The sequence below is a fragment of the Hyposmocoma kahamanoa genome, unplaced genomic scaffold, assembly GCF_003589595.1.
Source record: "Hyposmocoma kahamanoa isolate Upper Pololo Valley unplaced genomic scaffold, ASM358959v1 182, whole genome shotgun sequence".
Lineage (NCBI taxonomy): Eukaryota > Metazoa > Arthropoda > Insecta > Lepidoptera > Cosmopterigidae > Hyposmocoma > Hyposmocoma kahamanoa.
Window position 1 is genome coordinate 1,969,114 of NW_020653713.1, and position 18,272 is coordinate 1,987,385.

Here is an 18,272-nt window from a genome sequence, read left to right on the forward strand (position 1 = left end):
GTATCTTTCTCATGGACATCCATTAGATGGTTCCAGGTCATATTTGATCCCGTGTCAGATTTCGGAATGGGTTACTTATCAATAGTCCGAGATGACATTTTCCAGAAATAACGTTTGCCCGAATTGCCATAATCTCGAAATTAATTTTGAGAGGAAAATGTTTTTTTTTCTATTAAACCTAACTTAACCTAACCTAACCGAACCTAATCGTGTCTGCAATAAACATCCAATATATCCTGAAAGAACAACGGTTTTACGGTTTTGTTATAATTCGGTTTTCGGTGTAATGAAAATTCGAACAAACGTTACTTCGGAAATAAACAATTCGAGTTTGTGATAGGTTACCTTCGGAATGTATACTAGTGCATATTGCACTATATTGTTTGCAGGACAGAAAGTGGAACAAGTAAAAGAGGTTTTTGGGTTCTATGTTTACATGTGATGGAAGATATGAAAGTGACATTGAAAGAAGATTAAACACGGAATCAGGTAAATGGTGCGTTGCATGTCTTCATGAGCAATTGGAAATTGTGTAAAAAGACACTACTGGCTGTGCCCCCCCATGCACATGTGCTGGTTCCTACACTAATGCATGGTAGCGAATGTTGGGTTTGGCAGAAGAAGTATGAAAGTAGAATTAATGCAGTAGAAACGAGAGCTTTGAGCAGTAAAGCTAGAGTGACTCTGATGGATAAATTGCGGAAGAGTGTGATAAAAGAGAGTTGCGGCGTAGAAGAAGATGTAGTGACAAAGATAGAGAAAAGGATGCTCAGATGGTTCGGACACGTAGAGATAATGATTGAAAGAAAATCGACGAAACATATTTATAAGGCGAGTGTGAGCAGGCAAGTTGGTATGAAGTGGCCAAAGTAAACTTACCATGACCAAATTGAGGCCGTCCTAAAAAAGGGCCAGGTCAATAGTACCCTTAACCGACGAGCGTGTAAAAAGCACTGACGCGTGTTGATGAGGTGAAAGATGTGTGGGATCAGGACCTGTGCTCTCGTCCCCTGTCCGACATCCGCCCAAAACATTTACTGTCAAATAAGTAATACTCGACCAATTTAAGAAATGCGTGATGCGAATGAAGCTTCATAATTGGAGGACGAGAGTAGACTCCCAAGACCGTAGTAAGTGGAAGACTTGTCTTTGCCTGCCCCAAAAAAGGGGGAAAAGCGTGAAGTATATGTATGTATGTGTAGTAACTACAAGTTTCTTTTTTAATTGTAATTAGAACCGTGTAAAGTCCCCAACCCGCATTAGACCTGCGTGGTGGATGAATAATTACAAAACTAACCTCAACTCGACGCAACCCCAGATTTAATAGAAAATCTTTTACAATGAAAATGTTTGCCCAAGTTCTCAGTTAAAGCAGTGACAGTAACTAGTAGTTTGCAAAGGAGGCTTGACGTGCGTTAATTAACAGCCGAATTTGAATAGAAATACCTACCTACATCATTATATTTGTTATACATTTGCATTATAGTGTACTAAGAATTTGTTAGTTGATAACTAACGTACGTTGAATTATAAGCGTACAAAATAACTTTACGTTTGTATACAGGTTTATTTGCAAAATATTTGTAATTTTCTTTTATGACACCAAGTGACAGGACGAACAAGCCGTGCGGCTGGTGTTAAGCGACACGCCTGTCCGTAGCAGTTGCAGTGCTACTCAGAGCCCTAAAAAGGGAAATGTTGAGGGCCTTGCTGCTTGGCGGCAGAAATAGGTTAGGTAGCAGTAATTCCCCTTACGAACTCTTACATAAGAAACTACCAGCGATAGACTCGTTTGTAAGGTAAGGTAAGGTAAATTGCATTTGTTTAATCATTTTGTGTTTAATGATAGATGTATATAAAGACTAAATTTATATTAAATATTGCTTAGTAGATTAACAGTAAAACATGTATAACGTTTATTTTTATTCAATCTGTGTCAGTGCGTTAATTGAGAATTGAATCAGACACATCACTATAAAACGGCAAAATTATTTTTTTAAAATTTCATTGGGTGCTGTCAATTTGTTATATCAGATTACATAATTAATTAAAATTAAACAAAGTTCAGTTATCCCTTGGTTAACGGGTCAAATACAATATTTAGTAGTGAGTTTTATACGTCGTATTACTGCTGTACTCTTGTCTGATGGCATGTTGTAGGTGTCATATTTTAAGGACTGGATTTTTGGTAGTTTATCGCAGGAAATTTGTAATACGTGTTATTAAATGTCTTTTTTTAAATATTATATTTATATTATATATTTAGTACTATTTTACATAGGTGGTTCAAGATGTTGTCTATTACGTGAAAATATTATCATGTCTAAATACATTTCCGGAAAATTCATTATAATTTTACTATAAATAACTAGGTTTAATTAATTGCCTAAACGTTTCTAGTATAATGTTCTTTAAAAAATGGTATGTGGTGGTAATTGTAATGGTGGTGGTAGTAATGGTAAGGTTTAAAAACTCTTTTTTCAACTAAGAAAATGTAGTATGACGTCGTTTATCCGTGCTCCGGCTCCTATCATTGTCAATGTAACAAAGTTTAAGCCCTGTGATCAAGGAACTGCGTATCATCTTCGATTAGCTTACATTTTGTCGAAGAAAAACTGCGCTCTCTTTCTTACACTGAACAAAAATGTCGCTTTTTTAACCGACTTAAAAAAAGTAGGAGGGTCTCAATTCGACTGTTACTTTTATATATATGTTTCTTTGATAACTCGATAACTTGTGAACCAATTTTGATAATTCTTTTTGATTGGAAAGAGAGTACCTTGGTAGTAGTCCCATTTAAATTTTAAGGAAATATTTCACCTCTAAGGGTGGTAAAGTAGGGGATGATTCCGGTTTCGCGCACTTTCCGGTAACCGATTTGAATAAAACTTGGCAAATACTTCTGAGGTCGGTTTTTAATATTCTGTACTGCAATTATGAAAGTTGAAACTTTATTTCGTAAACATAAAAAGTGCATTACTCAGAAGTTGACTTTTTCTTTTAGTGACAGTATTGGTTTCATCGTGCGAGTATTTTAAGAATCCATATTATACACAACAATAGGGAAATAAAATAAACTCATTATCTGTTCAATTCCTTAATTTGTAAGGAAAAAAAATATTTACACTACTATTCATTACTACGCAGACACACTGCGTATTGTTAAAAAGGTACAAACACGATAAACGTTGCATTCGTCATTTGTTTTCGACAAATCGCTCGATTAGATAATGCTTGAAAATACACTGGCAGCGCCGAGATAAAGATTTCTGCACGAAAATAAATCTATCGGAAAGGGAATATATTAAATCATAATAATCAGAAACCGGAATAGACGGAGTATATTCACCATATAATACCTCCCTCTGAAATACCGGAATCTAATACTGTATATAACAAAGAGAGGAAGACCAAGAATTACAGTGACAGTTACAAAGACGTACAGTGAACATCGTGAACTGCTGCAAAGAGGTCAAGGAGCGAGCTATAAACCGCCGTACGTCTGAATGTCCGAAGGTAAAAGGGCGGCTGATAGAGCTCATGGACACATTCACTGAAGTATATTCTGTAGAAAATTTAAAGTAAAGAAAAAAGAAAGTTTAAACTCAAGCTTATCGTCACCAAGAAGTCTCCTGGTTCTGTGTTCAATGGACTCAAGAGCCTCTAGGTGATATTCCGAAGTTGGGTATCGAATTAGATGATAGAGCTCATTGTAAACGATCGAAGGAACGAAGAAGGCGAGAGAACTTGAGCTGGGCGGGCGGCGCGGCGCTCTGTGCGCACTCACAAACCGTGCACGTCGCTCGAAACGTTTAAATCCAGTGATTTTCCACGAATGTAAATATAATATACCTATTTCTACAATACACGAACATTCTAATCCTAATACATGTTTTTTATTGTCTGGCCTGGACACTCATATGTGCATATTCTGTACAAATTTCGATAAGATACGTTCTTCTCCAGACCTCCGTGTTCCTGATTCGATGTCGGAGACAGATACTCATCACAGCCCGTTCAGCTCGATCTCGGAGACAGATACTCAACATAGCTCTCTGGATAATCTATAGCTTTTACAAATTTCACTATTTTATTTCTGTTTATTGCTTTTTCTTCTTAATCATTCCGCGATTGTAGAAGGAGGTTTACTATTATGCAAGAACCTGAAGGATGCCATCTTCCAGCTTTACATATATATTTTCTGTATACAGGGTATAGGGAAAATGTTACGCAATAAAAGGCTATGAAACGGGTTTTGGGCAAAACCTTAATAAATAATAAATAATAAGTAATTAACGCACACACTCAACATAGCCCCGCACTAGGGAAACCCTGTGTCGCGGGTGCCATGGACACACACATAGACAACCACAAATTACACCCAAACTCACGAGAGAAATAATTGTAGGCCATACAAATATTTCTCCCGGCCCGGGAATCGAACCTGGGACCTCTGCGTGGCAGTCCGGTATGGCAACCGTTCGGCCACGGAGGCAGTTAAAAAACCTTATTCATTAACTGCCCTACATGACATTTTATCGAATTGAGCACGTACGATATTATTCAGTTTTGATAAGCGAACACTGGTCGTCTTATTTTTACTTTATTTATAAATATAATTTGTTGATAGATCGAGATTGGCAGTCAAGATATGGGCTAAATCAAGAATACGTTGAAATTAACCAATTGCCATAAGAATGGCTAAACGGCATACCATCACATGACAGCGTTATAAAATCTATCCGTACAACATTTCAGGGTAAATCGTCTTCTTCAGTCAATAGTCTGATTGTAGTATCAAGTAGTTGAAAATGTGTAAATGGGGGATGTTAGTCTATGTGATGCTCTAACACAATCCCTCATACCTTTGTGATGGAAGATCTCTACATGGCCGCAGATAGCGCAGTTGAAGGCAACATACTATTTAAAATATAAGAAGCATCGACTCTATAAGAAGAAGAAGCAGTCTGATCAGAACTGCCGTTGTCGTCTTTTATCCAAAAGAAAGACCTTGAATTAGAAGTTTCAAATTTTGTCTGTGAGTGTAATTTGTGTTTTTTTTTTAATGTAAGTACGCATTTGACCTCCGTCTCACCTGATGGAAAGTGACAATGGAGCATGCACACCTAAATAATACCTATTCACTTTCGCCTTCAAAAGGTCCATGTTGTAACTTTCAGAAAATAAGTCTGCAAGCAGTAAATTCCACTCCATAACCGTTCGCCATATAAATATGGAAGCGTAACATCTTTGGAATATCCACAACGTGGGGTGGAACCCAAGCCTACGTCTAGTCCTCGGGTAATGGATAGGGAAAGGCCGAATTAAATCATGCAATTCCATCGCATACTCTCTGTGATGTATCCCGTAAAATACCGATACGCAGACAACTTTACGGCGGTGTTCATAGCTCTGCTTCGCCTCTACTAATTCCGAGTCATATATAAGCCTCCTGTCAACTGAATCCAAAGTGGCCAGTTGTATGTAGCAGAGTCGTTCCAAAGGCAGCAGTACTTCACGCACGACGGGACTTTTGTTCGGTACAGATGAAAACTGTCCTAGTGTAAAGTAATTCTAACCCTAACCCTCTGTAAATAATGCCAAGCTTGCTTGCTGCATTTTTGGCCATGGATTCATTGTGTCTGCCGAAGTTCAAATTGGACAACCTATTAATACTTGAGTTTGTTTTTATTGTCAATCACTTAATTGAGAAACAACCGTTCTCAACTGTAGTTTTTATGATATCAATATGGTAAAAATAGTTGCCGTCCCACACAGCGTTTTAAATTCCAAAGGTTACAGCACCAGTCTCTATGAGACATTAGAATCACGCGCTGAGAGACTTACGGTCTATTCTAGAACTCTACTCAATGATTTCAAGCACTGGAAATACGACCCTAATGGCTGGGAGTTGAGTATGATTTCTAGTGCTTTAAATTACACTCAAATCGTGGCTTGAGCATTGAGTAGAGTTCTAGAATACGACCCGCAGAGAGAAATGCGCCACGATGCTTCAAGGTCGGTCTCAGAACATTCAAAATTATACCTTATATCAATTGAAATAACATAAAACGTACATTGATAAATTGAACGTGCTCTGCCTTCCCGTCCGCCGATTTACCTTTGCCCAGTCCTTGTCCTTCAAAATCAGAACGCAGTACTACTCACATTGCTGTTTGGCGGCAGAAATAGGTACGTTGGCGTTACTTACGAAAGTCTCACAATGAGCTTTACTGCTTCTAAAAACTCTACTCTACTTAAATCTCAAAAATAATACCTTTCACATTTTGAAGAAACGCACCTTGTGTATTCAAACTCGGTAATGCAAGGAAAAACCGCATACTTTGGGCAGCACGTGTAAGCTGATAACGAGTGCAAATGTATGAGTATTCAAGGCCGCGCAGTTTGCATACAATAACTATTTGCGTTTTTAAATAATGTTGATGTTTTCGGGCGTACAGTTGATGCTATATATCTACTGGGAAAATTCCATTTGTTTTAGGACATTTGTTGCTTAATTCTGTTTCACCTTTTGCCAGTAGCTCTATGGCTAGAGCTGCTTATGAATGAGTTCGTCCTGAGAAGCACTGCCAGCTTTGAAGTGGTAGTGAAACTATAGATGAATAAATCTTGTCACTTTTATGTCTCAGGGTGACATGCGCAGTTAAAGTGCCCCTAAGTTCTTTGCGATTTAAAACTGTGTTGCCACACGCGGCAACTGTTATCGGTCGTTCTCGGACTAATGTTCACTACCTAATTTCCGTGGCAATTTTAATTATTTAAATATTCGATTTCTTTATCGTGCAAAATGTAATATTCGAGTATTGTATCGTGAAATATTATTTAATAATTACACGATAATATATTTGAATATTTAAGTAATAAAAATCAGGTTGTGAACCACTAGTCCGAGAATGACCGTTATGGGTAGATGAACAAACTTGTTCATCCCGACATTGATATAAAAAAAATCACTGCTACCGTATATTAGCTGCAATTAATCAACTACGTACTTATCGTTTACAGTTTACACGTTCTGACGGTGAATTAAAGTACGATAACCATCTTATAGATTGTCTTGTTCACTAACAAAAACACACAATTACGTTTTAGCGATTCTTACAAAATAATAATTCATTTACATTGTTTTCTCACAAAACTGGTAGAAAAGAAAATGAAATGTGGAAAGTGAATTAGAGTAACCTACTGAGAGACGTAAGGGCTGGCAATCACATTGCCCATCATTAGCACCCTGCCGCTGGGACCCAATTTCATTCATAAAAGCAGCACATAGCTGCGGTACCGATCCTTGCGGCAATATGTACATATTTACGACTATAATTTCTTCTCGTTAATGCTCAAGGGTAGCCTGCATGTCGAACAATGTTCCACAAGCATTGGAGATCGTATGGAACTTACTACTCAAGTTCGGCGCTTGGCCGTCTATAGCCGAAATCCTCTTCTTATAGAAGACATATGCCCAGTAGTGGAATGTATAAAAATTGATGGTGATGAAGTATACTTAATGTACTCTTAAATTAATGCAAGTTTTCGAGAGAATCCTCAGTTTCTTTTCCATTTCCAGATCGATTTCTTTAACCCGACACACATCATAGAGACATACTGTGTTCCACTTCTGTACCGTAGCGTCCTAGAGCCACGGCCAAAAATTAATAAACACAAAATCATTTCGGACACGGTGTGTATCTAGAACGCGTGACGGGTTAATTAAGGTTTCAATCAAAAAGCAGAAATCTGGGAGAGATGACAGTAAAATCAATTTTTCAACAAAAGCAAATATTTATAGCGATCCTTATAACATTATAAAAAAATAATGTCAATCAAACAAATGTAGCAAAAGTTAAAAAAATACATAAAACGTCGAAGCTAGTTATCACTTCAAACTCGGTTTATTGTTTATGTAAAGTGCTTTACAAAGGGATAAATTGTTTTCTAATTATTAGAGAAGTGATTTATTAAGCTATCTACGTATCACATTAAGTAGTCTCGATCATGGTTTCTTTGTTCACAAATGCCACGTCACTTTGACAGCTCAAATTGGGTGAGGTCGCAGAGGTGGCGCTGTTGTCGTTTGAATGTGTTGAATTTAATATGACTTGATTCTATGACATGATGGCGAGTGGTAGAATATGGAAATAACGAACTCGCATTAACAAGATAGACTTTTGTACGAATTAATCGGAAAGTGAAAAAGCGCGGCCTGTCCCTGTGAACTTGCCGCGCGACATTTAAAATCTCTTTGAACATTCGAAGTATTTACTGTGAAAATTGGATAGATGAATTAATTGCAATGAACTGCAGTTATTATTAAACCGCCGGCTGGACTAATTGATAACGAAGAATGACTAGCCTAATTATCAACCCATGAACGTTTCTTATGTAATCCCTAAGTAAATCAGTGATTAGTGTGTCCCTTACGGTTATATTCAGACATATAATACGTATTTATCTGGAGTTGAACAACCTGTTTATCATTTTTGGCGAGATTTCACGGACATGCATGATTGTAACTATGTATGTTTGTGGGCACTATGTTAAACTGCGATAACGTTTTTTAATTCATAGATGTTAAAGTTCAACATTGTTTAATTTGTTGCTTTCAAAACATATTATAGAAAGATAATAATTCACAATCGAAAGTAAACTAACGCTTAGTTTTAGTTAAGTGCACGTTCTTTTAAAAAAAGGATATTTGTTAAAGGTGAAATGTTTTTGCAACTATTTGAGACATGCTGTTGTGAAAAAACGCTCCAGCCGCTAACCGCTCGACAGTCCATATCGTCAAAGCATTTGCTATTAATTACATTTATTATTATTTTGTTATTTACTAAACAACATCACAAACGTTGCTGTGATCCCAAAGTAAGTAACTAAAACACTTGTTTTATGGAAATCGGAAACAACGACGGTACCACAAACACCTACAAACTACGAGACCTCACAGATAGCGACACCATGAAAATCGGTTGCAAACCACTCGACTACGGAGGTCATAAAAAGATGTCGTTCATAGACGACAAATTGATATAGAAACTCGAATACGTTTCACTTATGAATATATGGCGAGGTCGTAGAATAAGACTAATTAGTACCTTTGGTGTAATAAGTCCACATCTGCAAAATCATAATTTTTCACGAGACAGATTGAAGATTCTATGACGGCATTTTTTTTCTTACATACGAGTAGGAGAGGTATGACGGTCAATCTCGGAATAGTGTTCACTATCTAATATCCGTGGCAATTTTTATTATTGAAATATTCAAGTATATTATCGTGTAATCATTAAATAATATTTCACGATACAATACTTATATATTAAATAATTGCACGATAACAAATGAAATATTTAAACAATAAAATTTGCCACGGAAACTAGGTAGTCAACGCTAATCCGAGAATGATCGTAAAAATTTTACATACACGCAATTTGTTTCAAAGCACTTTTAAAGCAAAATCACGTGGCTTTAATAGACCAAAACTACGAATTATTTCTGCAGATATATAGCCACTTATATTGCGTGAAAACAATTAAGTCTATATTAGTAATAACTTTAATAATTTCCTTATGAAACTTGGTTAAAGTTTTAGCAACAATAATTTTAAATAAACAATTACAATGTTTATATTCCGTTACTTTAGGATAATAAGAATACCGTGGTAAAAAAAACCTATTTCCAGAGATAATCATCTTAGAATTTATAACGCAGGCATAGGTCTCAATTAAATTTAAAACCTGCGCTCTCGGTTGAATAAACGCAATTCTGTTCTTAACAAAGTTTTCTCATTAACCTCTCTATACAACATGGTAGGCTGGCAGAAAAAACAGTTGCTTCTCTAAGAGGTCCAAGGTTTCAATCCGTATTATTTCAATTGCTAAGCTATGTTTTGTAAATATTTACTAGCAATACTTCCAGGTATTTGCACCTCGAAGAAGGTTCACAACCCCTGGCAAACTTGTGACGTTCCCAAACGCAATGGGCCATTCAAATACCCTTGACTCAAAAAAGTTCTTCTCGACAGATTTTTTTTCAAAATAAGCAAACCATTGAATGTTACAACTTTTTTTATAAAAGGAAGACCGACCTCAAAAGTTAGTTCCCGCGTTAGTAACCGCGGTCTCCTCTACTGAAACGCATTTGGAAGTCCTCGTCAAAACGACTCAACAGTGTACATTGTACAACGGTTCACAAATGTCAATGTAACAAACACACAAATACAAAAATTCAGTACAATTGAGAACCTATACCTTTTTTGAAGTCGGTTAATAAAATGACGATTTCAAACGTTTCTACTTGAATATAAAAAATATTCTTCTATATTAAGCATATTGAGTAAGTATAATATTTCCTGTATTTTATGTCATTTAATTTATATAATTGTTATTTGCTATAGCATGTAGTATTTTTCCTCCAATTATTATATTGCCGGATGCACATACATTACAATCAAAATATACAGTGTGAGAATACAATTGCACCTTAAATAATAATGTGACTTAATTCGAAAAATAAAGCACTTCAAGCTTGATAAGAACGGACAAAGTCCAAAGTGGGAAACTTGATGCAACCATATGTACCATCGGTGGTAAGTCTGTTTCCTTTGTGTCAAAATTTCCACCGCAAAGCAGCACCGCTATTTTGCAGGAAGTGCAAAATAAAAGCGCCTATAATAAGTAAAGTTTTTTTTAAAACTACGTGGCACTATGCCATTTGGCAGGATTTCTATTTGATATGAAAAACAATATACTGATTATATTTCGTAAGATTTTGTTTCAGTGTTAATTTTAGTCAGCTTCCGAACAATTTCACTTTACGAATTACGACATTTTACTGTCGGAGATACGATTATATTGAAAAGTAAATTTTCAGTATAGCAATTCAAACTAACCCATCCGTTAACCGTCTTCATAAAAAGGAGGACGTTCTAAATTCGACTGAATTTCTTGTGTGATTTTTTCCGGTATATGTGAACCGATTTTGATGATTCTTTTTATGTTGGAAAGAGGGTACCTCAGAATTGGCCTCATTTATTAATATGAAGAATATATTCCACCTCTAAGGGTAGCACATTAAGGTATAAAAAGTAGGTTTATTGGATTTCAACCACTTTCCGTTAACCGTTCTCAATAAAACTTGGCTTTAAATAGATGAAAGGTCATATTTATTTATTATAGGTCAGGTTTATTTTTATCGAGTTCTTAGGTTTTCGCGATTGTTACACATAGGAAATGAAACTATTTTTCCGGATTTAAATCGCGTATATTTGTTTTTTCAAACAAACCGACGTTCCGGCCCTTTACAGGTCCCATGGTCACGGTTGATTGAGGTGGTAATTTAATTGGTTTATTTTTTTATAAAAAAGGTTCTTGTATCTAAGTCTCTGGTTGTCCGTATGTCTGTGGCACCGTAATGTAACTCCCAAACGAATGGAGTGGTTCTTTTTATTTGAAAGCTAATTTGATCGGGATAGTTCTTTGCTATGATCGATAAACGTCTGTCCAGGCTGTTTAGAGACCATCAACTCTTTTCTCAGTTCGTGTAAAGATCTCAGTCATAAAATGAATATTAACTTCAATGGCACTTGTCCAAACGTCTTGAAAATTGGTATACTATGGCAATCCGGTGACGTCACAATAAAATGGTAAGCTTGATCTGATGCTACAATCAGGATAGTCTGCAGACTCCTTAACTCTTCAACTACTTACAGTAGAACTATCGTATTTGGGCTCAATAAATAGGTCTGCGTTGTTAGCTTACGGATGGTAACTTTATTGACCTTTTTGAAGCACACTGTATCGTATCGGGATTATTATAAAATTTTAATTTAGTATGTTGTTATGATTATTAATATAAAGATCGAACACACAGAAAAAATTCTTCGAGCCGATGGGACTTGAACCCATGACCACGCTGTACCGTAGCGCTGCTCTACCGACTGAGCTACAGGTCAAGTTATCGAGTTGTTGAAATTCTCCTATGTGTTTTTGTTAAATATCTTTGTACAGGATTTTTCGGCATTCTGTTCCGCTAGTGACATCTAATGAGAAATTTTAGTGCATTCTTCACTTCAATTTGTATAAATAATCATAACAAAACTAAGTTATTTCACAAATAATCTCAATAATACATTTAGTATGTTCTTGGTAACAATCTTCCGTAAGATTTTGGGACCAAGACGGAGGTAAGATGGTAGCTGGAGGATCCGAAAGAACTGTATGACATAAAGATTATAGACACAACGATCAAGTCTGCAAGATGCCATTCGCTCGCACATCTCGGAAGGATCCAGCTCATAGGGCGGTAAAAGAGCCTACATGACACGTCCTAGTGGTCGGCCAATATACCGATGGAGGGACGAAGTAAAATAAGACCTCCATGACCTGCACGCAGAGAACTGGGAGGAGATCGCACAAGACAATGTGTTCTGGCGCCAATTTCTTGTGCGATCTCGTCCCAGTTCCAGTCCGTCTCGGAGGCCAAGACACACTTCGGGTTGCTAAGCCAACGGGTAAGTAAGCATGTTATTATTTTACTTACTAGTAAAAGGGGATACCATTAACAAGAACTTCTTAAAATTATTGATGTTAAGTTATAAAGAAATGCTGACAGTGTTTACTGCCGAGTAACTCGATAGCGAGCACGATCATAACCTCATAATAAACGAATTGACTCCAAAGTTTCAATTTACATATTTACGCTGTTGAAAATCATATTGTTTGAAGTCAAAACAAACGTAGTCTACTTTGAAAGTACCAAGTAACTTTAAGGTTGATATACAATCTACATATAGTTAAATTACTAAGTAATTGAGAAAGAATTCATCATCAAACATAAGTTTGACGGTAAAAAACTTAGACTAAAGAGTCTACTGTCACTATGTCACGCAATTCCTGAACCGATTTCGATAATTCTTTTTTGATGGAACTAAGATACTTTGGTAGTGATCCCATTGAAATTTGAAGAAGATATACCACCTCTGAGGGTGGCAAATGGGGGATGAATCGGGTTTATTAGATTACATACACCTTCCGTTAATAAATTTCAATAACACTTAGCAATCAGATGTACTTCCACAATCTTTTGAGATCGGTTTTTATTTAATAAAAAGTTATTATCTATTATAACTACAAACTATGTTCGTTATGGCTAAATGATTGTGTTAAAGCATGTCAATAAAAAAGAGCTACCAAAAATTGAGCTTCCTTTCAGGAGGTTCTTTACACCAAAACAGCTTTTAAATCTTTATCAAGCATAAGTTCGGTCGTGTTAGGAGTATTGCTGTCACCTTTCTAGCGATTCTGACCTATACTAGTAAGTTGCTTTAGACTTGATGGAACAAAAAGCAAAAGAGAGACTAATTAGCAACAACTCTCGTGTAGCATCGAAGCTTCTAGTCTCAATCACCGCTGAATAATGGCCTGCTTGGCTATTTTCTATCGCTTCGATGATATTCGACGGGATTTCGCAATTTACTTCCCTTATTCCTTCTTCGGGTACACCAAAAGTATAAAGTCCGAAACATTTCATTCTTATGTCATTGAATTATAAGCCATTAGCACAAATTGGTTTGCATCCTTCCTGAGTTACTATTTAAGCCCACTGAAGGCTAAAGTTAATAGACATTTACTAGACAAAAAGAACCCCTTGAATTTCTTACTCATTCTTTTGGAATCTGCCTTACGAATGAGTAATAGATTTTAAACAATGTGACGATTCCAAGTGTAATTTGTTACCTCGGAAATAAAAGTTATTTGAGATTGAGTTATCCAATCGGATGGCTTAGATTCGAGTTGAAATTTGAAATCCAAAGATTACAAAATGTTAAAACTCACCCTCGCAGTACAGAGTAACATCGGCGAGACTCTCTGAGTTCCAGAGATTGGCGAACGACGTGGCCAGGTTGGAGCCGAAGCTGTTCCATTTAAGGCAGTACTGTTGCTGTTGCGAGTCCATGCCCGGGCCGCCTCGGATACCTGCCCTGTAACAAGAATAATCATATTTAGTATGCTTTACATAAGAGGAAGATCGAAGATCAGCAAGATAAACCTTATAACAGGCCCGCTGTACCGATAAGACCAAGGTGAAAGACGAAAATGCTGTCATGACTTAGCTGTATTTGCTTCTGAGTGTGTTCCTAGTCTAGGCTAATAGTGTTTATCAACATTTCTGATGATGCCTGATATACGACTTCCAGATTGCGATGAAAAATGTCCAATCGAACGTGGGTAGGACATCCGGCTTTACATTTTGTACTAAACAATATGCTTACATGGATGATGGTATCACACAAATGTCTACACAAGAAACTATCTGAAAGTAATCGATCTTTTCTGGAGACAAGCGGTGGTACGCTTTTGGAAGAATGGTTGCTTCTTAAGTGAGATGACGACGGTTTCAATCCCGATGGCGGCATTCACCTCTCACTGACGGCTATGGAAAACATCTGGCAAAAATCTGCTAGTCGAAGAAGGTTTGCAGACCTTCGAAAACTGGTGAAGTCTTGTAGCAGTAGAGTTCCTTGTCAAAGAGTTCGTCCAAGCAAATACTTACCATACCAATTTCTGCCGCCAAGTAATGTGAATATAACCGCGTTCCGGTTTTGAAGAGTAGGGGTTGAAATTACGAGTACAAGGGACTTGTCAACTTTATGTCTCAGGGAGACAGGCGCAGTGGCAGTGCCCCTTAGATCTTTGCGATTTAAAACTCTGAGTGTCACTGCAACTGTTTTGGATAGGTGTGTAGCTTACTACCAGGCACACGACTTGTTCGTCCCGTCAATTTATATTATAAAGAAAAGTAACGTCCTAAACAGCTAAATTTTCTTGTTGGAGAACGCCCGTGACAAGTCGTGGGAGGTTACCTCACTAGACTACTACTAGTTAGACTGCCTCCGTGGCCGAACGGTTACCAAGCCGGACTGCTACGCAGAGGTTCCAGGTTCGATTCCCAGAAATATTTGTATGGTCTACATTTATTTCTCTCGCGAGTTTGGGTGTAATTTGTAGTTTTCTATGTGTGTGTCCATGGCACCCGACACACAGGGTTTCCCCAGTGCGGGGCTATGTTGAGTGTGTACGGTATTATTACCTCATATCGTCACCATTCATGGAACAATTTAATTCTTTTTTTATCAACAGGACATACCTTTAGGGTGATATTAATTTTGGTTTCAATCTGATTTCCACTTAGTGAAGAGACTCAGTCTTTTAAGGCGTTTTATAGCGACTCGACTCGACTCCATTTTACAGGACTCGACTCTAAAATTAAGACTGGGGTTTCGGGTTTTTATTAATAATACTCAGTCGTTATACTAAAAGACTTAAACGACTTGAACGACTTAAACGACTCGAGTTGTTTGCAAAGGACTTATACCTGTTCTATGTCTTATTAAACCTGAAGTTTATAAATAAAAATGGCGTAAATAGTATATAGTAAATAATCACGTTTATTTACTTATAATAAAAATCGTAAAATAAATGCCTTGTGGGTAGAAATAAAATCGCGCCACACGGCTCATGACTCGCGACTCCCGAGGCTATGAGGCGTCAGTCGTTTTAGTCTTTTTAGTCGTTTAAGTCCCATAAGTCTTTTAAGCTTCCTAGGGTTAAAAGACTTCGACTCGAATTAGTCTTCAGTTTTAGTCTTATGACTCAAGACTTGAGGGTTAAAAGACTAGACTAGTCGTGAGGCGTTAAAAATTTGTCGAGGTTTTTTAAAGGGCCTTAAAAGACTGAGTCTCCTTCATCACTATTTCCACTACAGGGAAACAAATACCGTCAACTTGAAAACCTACTTATTTTCAAAATGGTAAGAACTAATTTTCAAAAGCTACCAGGTAGTAATTACAGAGCAGAACCGCATTAAGGCAAATATATTATGTTTCAGGAAGGCTCCACAAGGTCGAAGGGTGTCTAACCGATGCATGATCGATGCGGACCCAGCCCTGTCATGAATGTGTAATGCCCCGGTGACTGCTTAACGCCTGATGGACGTTCCCACGAGAAGTAAGGCATATTATCAACACAGTTAAAAGTAACAAGTATTTTCAACTTAATTACTATTAATATCAAACCGATAACAGCATTTTATGCAATCGTTACATAATGAGGATTTTTGAAGTCGAAAGCCTCGCGGCCTAAGTAATAGGTATTTTTTTAGATTTTAAGACCTAATTATATAATGATTGCATACAGTACTTTTTCTACGAGTAAATTATAATGTAGCATAACGGAACACCCACTATTTAAAGTTGTTAGTTAATAATTCACAACAACAAACTCAAAACAAGCGCTACAAAATAAAAAACTATAGAGACAGAATAGATGTGTCCGTGATTGGCCAAGTACCGCTTATATTTTAACCAACCAGGAGGCAGTAGAGCGTTTGATCAACGACATATTTGATTATAGTCTTTAAATAGTTCATTTTTGCCAAATGGTTACGCCTTTGTATTTGTTACGTATCATTTTAAGATTATATTTAATAAAATAATTAGAATTTTTACACACAGTTACGCGTTTAAGAAGAGTCTTTTCATTAGCAAAAACACGACGTTCTTTTTTTGAAACTCATTTATAGTCCTATATATGATAATGATTTTTTTCAGTTCTGCAGCGAGTACCATAGATAATAGAATTTTGGTTCAGAACTTCGCCCGAAGACGAGGTTCATAACGCTCATACATGAAACATACAATGTTTTTCATCATACTTGCACTTCCTTCTCATTAAAATAAAATAAATAATAATTATACGACCATGGCTGTAATGAGAAGAAAAAAGGCCAGAGGGTTTTACTTGGGACATTATAGTCAAGTCAGCCTGCATGCAATCATGCTATTTACGTAAGTAATGTAACACAACGTCACGTACGTGCAAGTGTGATGAAAAAAATATAATTTAGCGATGTAGTTACTAGCGAAATCATTCTGAGTCAATCCACATTGGACACTTTTCATTTGTTACTAAAACTGTTACTTCAGTAACAGATATCCAAATACCGTCCCTAAATACACCACTGCCCTTTACTATCCACCTATTAAACTTATTATGGATATACTGCCCGATACCACGCAGTATTATCGTAGCCTAAATTACACTGAGCGTAGAAACCTGAAGTGTGTATTAGAAAGAACCTTGCGATTAAAAAAATATTATTTTATTAATGAAAAGAAATATTTTTATCGTTAATTTATTTATTTATTTATTTATTCAGAGAACTTCATAGGTCCACAATTGTCTTAACCTACGTTAGTACTTAATAATTAACAATGATTTCATCCTTTGAGTGAATTTCCACATCGAAGGACAATCAAATTTCTTAGACTTAATCTTCAAGATGCTGTTATACTGTCCCACACTCTGTCTATAAGCGAGTTCATTTTTTTGCGTAATACTGCGTTGAAACTGTCTGTGCGTGCCTCAACGAACATGCTCGAAGCACTACAGAATCGCAGCAGTTTTTTTGCAAATTAAGTAACCACATAGGAGGATAACTTATTGAGGAGCCACTCAATTAAAAGGGGAATTGAATAGTTGTGAAAAAACGTGGAAAAACGAGGACGTCCAGCAATGGATGCATAAGTAACGCATGTATAAGTAATATTAAAATAATTGTTTACAATTTTAAGTTTATTAAATGTTTGACCACCATGGTATTCAATTATTTTTGTAAAATTACTCCACTAGTTTGTAGTAACTATAAATACAAAGATCTAGCTGGATTCGAACCAACATCTTCCAGCAAACGGTGCCAGACGCCAACTAAACCACGGAACGAAATGGATTTCTCATATATAGTGTAATGGCAAAAAGTCGTTAAAAACCACAAACAAAGATCTGCAACAAGCATTTAGAAGAATTCATAAGGTCCGCTAGTTCGTTGCGTGGCTTAGTTGGCATAGCACCTGACAAAGTTTGCTGGAAGACATTGGTTCGAATCCAGCCGGATCTTTGTATTAATAATTATTACAATTGTTTACACATTTAGATTTTTGTTGGTTGTTGGTTTGAAATACAGTGTGAATAATAAATGAGAACAAATAAGTACCTATTTACAAAGAGCAAATCCAGAAGAAGAATCCAGAATTTCAATTTGAAAGACACATACAGGCAATACAATAGAATAATAATTATCCCCTTTAAAAAGACGATATAAATTATCCAGGCAAATGTAGGCGAACTTTGCCCTCTACCGGTTGCGTGTTACTCAGCACTTTAGTTTTGTTGCATTGCCTATTCTATAGTTATTAA

The 18,272-nt window shown here is 36.6% G+C and overlaps 1 protein-coding gene across 1 annotated transcript in view; it reads right to left on the reverse strand.

The window, feature by feature from the left end:
* Positions 1-18,272, reverse strand: part of LOC113226150 (zinc finger protein chinmo) — a 68,282-nt gene that overhangs the window by 41,302 nt on the left and 8,708 nt on the right. Inside the window, exon 2 of the mRNA XM_026458681.1 lies at positions 13,854-13,999. Coding sequence (XP_026314466.1) covers positions 13,854-13,999 — 146 coding nt within the window. The remainder of the gene's footprint in view (positions 1-13,853; positions 14,000-18,272) is intronic.